At 34.9% G+C, this 4183-nt stretch overlaps 1 protein-coding gene across 2 annotated transcripts; it reads right to left on the reverse strand.

Moving 5' to 3' along the window:
- Positions 1266-3904, reverse strand: LOC105155462 (NADH dehydrogenase (ubiquinone) complex I, assembly factor 6). Of its 2 annotated transcripts, none has more exons than XM_011071344.2 (2): positions 3628-3904; positions 1266-2518 (listed from the first exon to the last, which is right to left on the reverse strand). In XM_011071344.2, exon 2 carries the CDS (start codon positions 2393-2395, stop codon positions 1481-1483), a length of 915 nt encoding a protein of 304 aa, XP_011069646.1. In that variant the 5' UTR covers positions 2396-2518; positions 3628-3904; the 3' UTR covers positions 1266-1480. The 2 variants fall into 2 exon arrangements, with proteins under 2 accessions (XP_011069646.1, XP_011069641.1); XM_011071339.2 differs by having other exon boundaries at positions 1266-2415; positions 3628-3902.

A 4183-nucleotide genomic window follows, 5' to 3' on the forward strand; every position in this document is an offset into this window, starting at 1 on the left:
TAGTGGAATAGCGTGAAAACCCCATGTATTAATTTTATAGGCGAAAAACTCCCTGTGTTATTTTAAATAAAGCAAACTAACCCCTCTCTATTAGAAACTAACGGAGAGTGGTTACACTTGCCTATTTCACAAGTGGATTTTGTTTTTCAACTTTTTTAGGGTTAGTCTATGTGTACAATAATGTCCATTTTACCTCCTTTTTCACATGTAAATATATTTCAATAAATAATATATTCTCAATTAATTTAAAATATTAGTTAATCTAGATATATTTTAATAAATTATATTTATTTATAAAATATATTAATTAGTTATCAAAATACCTAAAAAAGTTAGTTTAAATATATTTAAATTAATTATATATTCATAAAATATATTAATTAAACATAAAAATATTATATTAATTTTTAAATTTATATTATTTAATATAAATAATTATTTGAATTAAAATTATCATTACTATTATTTTAATAAATTATTATTATTATTTATTATTTTTCAAAAAATTATTATTTTTACTTATTTTAAAAAAATAAAAAAGGACACAACCCCACCCCGCCTCCCCTTGCCGACGGTCACCGCACCCCACCCATGGCCCATCTTGACCTAGATCTGGGCAACGACGGTGGCCTAGTGAAATGGGCGACGCCCTTCTCCAGGGCGATGTCGCTGTCGCCCAAATTATTGCATGCGATGCATCGCTGCATCTGTACATATATATTATTATATATATTGCATATATAATTATATGCATAATTGTATATATATAAAAATATATTTTTAAATTATTTTAAATCTTGACCGTTGATTTATTAATTATTGAAGATTAAAGGCTATCAGAACTCTAATTATTGAAGATTAAAGGCTATTAGAACAAGAGTGTAACGGGCAATTTATAAAAAAAATTTAACACCGTTAAACCTAACTAACAGAAGAGGAGACTGTGCATAATTTTTAAAAACACAGAAGTTTTTTATCTTATTTTTTAATACAGAAAAATTTTATGCAATTTATCCTTATATGAATTCTCTCGAATTTAAAAATCACGTGATGCTCGTGCAGTTTCCGACCATTTTGAAGAAGTTCGGGGACTAATGTCCTAAAATCACAGCAAATTAAAAATTAAAGGTCCATATTGAAATTCTAAAAAGTTAAAAAATTAAACGAAAAATAGAAAAAGTTAGAGCACTAAAAATATCTTTAATCCTTTTGAGTTGATAGATTTTAAATTTCATGGAAAAGGAATTTGTGAACCATGCACCAAAGAATGAAACCTTCAGCTCGTGGTATACAATTTCATTCATATGTTAATACAAAATTCATAACCATAATATGCTTGCCTCAAGGATTTTATTCAAGAAAAGCAAATGCTGTTAGCAGAATTGCGAAAATCTTTCTCCAAATTTCTCCAGAACATGGAATTTCATTATGAAAGGGAAAGTTCCCATGACCGGGAAGTTAGCCTCGCATATAACAGTTTTCAGTATTTCCGTCTCCATGAATACCACTTCAGTTTCATCTGAAACCATAAAGGAAGAACCCCTAATATGCCGCGTGTGAGTCTTGGATCAAAGACATCAAATTGCACCCGACTCAAGGTGTCCAGGATAACCTGTGTCGGTAAAGCTGGCAGCAGGACTGGATGAGCCTCAGCAGGCACCGTTTCAGCCAGTGCACGGGCTTTCTCCAAATGTGAATTGGCAACAGATGCCATCTCAAAAACAGCATTGCATAGCCCCTCACGGGAGTCGATACGAATTTCAGGTTGTCCACCCCGGTCTTTTACCAGCAGCCCATGTTTTTCTGCCACTTCAACGGGTATATAAGGAAAATGCCGGTTTCGGCTGGCGTGGTAGGGAAGAGACTTAAGAAGCAACACAAGGCCGCTTGCCTTCCCAATATGGGACGCTGCATGGTCCGCTGCAGTAGACCTAATACCACCAGCCTGAAGTGTTGAATACAAAATGGTTGACATGGTGTCCTCGGCATATCGCTCCAACTCTTCCACAGTTTCTGGAATATCACTAACCTCTCTTTTGGCATCATTGATCCGCGCCTCGACAGAGCGTTTCAGCCAACTCTTGCTGACTTTATGCTCAGATATTACAGAAGCAAGTGCCTGGGCTACTGGATGCTCGATTAACCTTTTGGAAAAGATCTTGTCAATCGCTTCTTGCCACCAAAGCAGTCGCATGAGACCAATTCTAGGATCAGAAGCAATATCCATAGCTCTTGCCGTTTCAACATTAAAAGCTCGGAGAGCAAAAGCAGATTTCCGCATGTTTGGTGGAAGTTCAAGAAGGCAAAGATAGTGGTGATAATCATAACTTCGTACTTGTTGGACACAATATGAGAAAGCTGTTCGTACACCACTAGATGTGGAAGCACCACTCATCTATTTGTGATAGATTTTTCCTATGCAACAAAGGAAATGTTGTAGTTAGGAGATAAAAAAGGATCCACTTTTGCTCTTGTCCTCGTTAGAACACTTCCAGATTTATCCATTGTGGGCCTTGGCCTGTATTTAATGCATGAATGCCTAATGATCAAAAAGAAAAGCAAATACAGAATTTCCCCACAGGTCACACACCACAAAGCAGGTCAGCTAAGGTTTTAATTGACGAACACAAGATCAGTCATAAACATATTGCATAGCAAGAACTTCCCCTAGTGATAGAATGAACCTGAAATACCATCACATAGTATTCTGCAGAACATAAGTAGTATTATAAAATCCGTAACTATCAATTCTACTTAGTCACTCATTTGATTAACAAAGCAAGTTTTCCAAATAATGAAACTAAGTATCACTTGCATACCATTCATCTTCATGCTGTAAACCCTTTAGATAAGTATCAATAAACTGATTCCCAATCAAGAGAAATAGTTGTCTCTAGAAAGATTTTTATTTACTATACATAGTAAGACAAATTAATTTGTATTTCCTACAATTTGTCCAATTGTCCTCCAAAAACATCTGGAGAATGAACATACACCAAGATGGCAGTTTCTTTAGAAATACATAGTGACAAATGCATAGTATGATCAGCTTCTTCTCAACAATCTGACTTTTCATTTGGTTCGTTTACAATATTTCATATCTCAGTCGCATTGGGCGATTAGTTTGCACGTCTGTAAAAGCAAGCAGTCAATCACAAGTACAATGAAATGAAGCAGCAGAGAGCATACTGGATAAAACGGGGATTTTTCTTATATGAATCAAGCGCATTGTATTCCCCACTACTAGCAAGGCTTGATCCACTTTCACAAAAATGTTCGAGGTTTCCTTAAAATAAATCAAAGATTAAAAAATATGCATACATTTCAAACAAAAAGCACCAAAATTTCGAAGAACCAGCAGAAGATTCACAGAGTTTACGAATGTAACAAGATATTACAAAAAATTTACAGAATTTTTGAAATTAACAAGAATTCACAGAAAACAGAAACTAAACAAAAAATAGCAACGACAACAACAACAATCACATTTCTTTTACACAGTTTCAGCAATTGCATTTCAACCCAACCGAAAATCACCGACATTTAACCAATACATTCGAATGACAGTGTTTCCAGAATTAAAAAGAAAAAGAAAACAGGAAAACGCTTATCAAAGCACAGGCGTACCTAGCTCGCTGCTAGAGCTTGGTAGCGACCAGTGGCCAGAAAACAGCGGTGGCAGGACCCTTTTGCTTCGGATTCCTTGGCAGCGTCAGGTGGTGGCGGCTCTTTAAGGTGAGCGGGGTGGGGGATGGCAGGTCAAGGGGTAGTGGGGCATTGGGGGATTAGGGCTTGGAGAAGAGCAAAAAGGGGGGCGGGCCGATTTTGGAAGAGAAGAAGGGAAGCGGTTGAAAACCCAATTTGCACTTGAAGGTTGTGTTTTCAGTTTCTCCTTTCTATTATTCAATCACAGATGAAAGTGTGCGAAAACATGTTTGTTATGTCGTATTTTCACTATAAATATTTTATTATATATTTTGATACCATATTATTAACAATTCTATATTAATAGAAAAATATAATTATTATTTTATTTAAATTAAATAATTTTTATCGAATAAAATATATTAATTTGACGCTGGTAACGACATAAAATATAATCTTATCAACCAATCTAAACATAATCTGATTTTCATGGTGATTTAAATGATATTTAACTTTGTTTTTACGGGTGACAGAATAT

This window comes from Sesamum indicum, linkage group LG1, assembly GCF_000512975.1.
Source record: "Sesamum indicum cultivar Zhongzhi No. 13 linkage group LG1, S_indicum_v1.0, whole genome shotgun sequence".
In the NCBI taxonomy this organism is placed as follows: Eukaryota; Viridiplantae; Streptophyta; class Magnoliopsida; order Lamiales; family Pedaliaceae; genus Sesamum; species Sesamum indicum.

Bases quoted from the DNA above. Each gene is read 5' to 3' on its own strand.
- LOC105155462 (XM_011071344.2), bottom strand. From the start codon at position 2,395: ATGAGTGGTGCTTCCACATCTAGTGGTGTACGAACAGCTTTCTCATAT.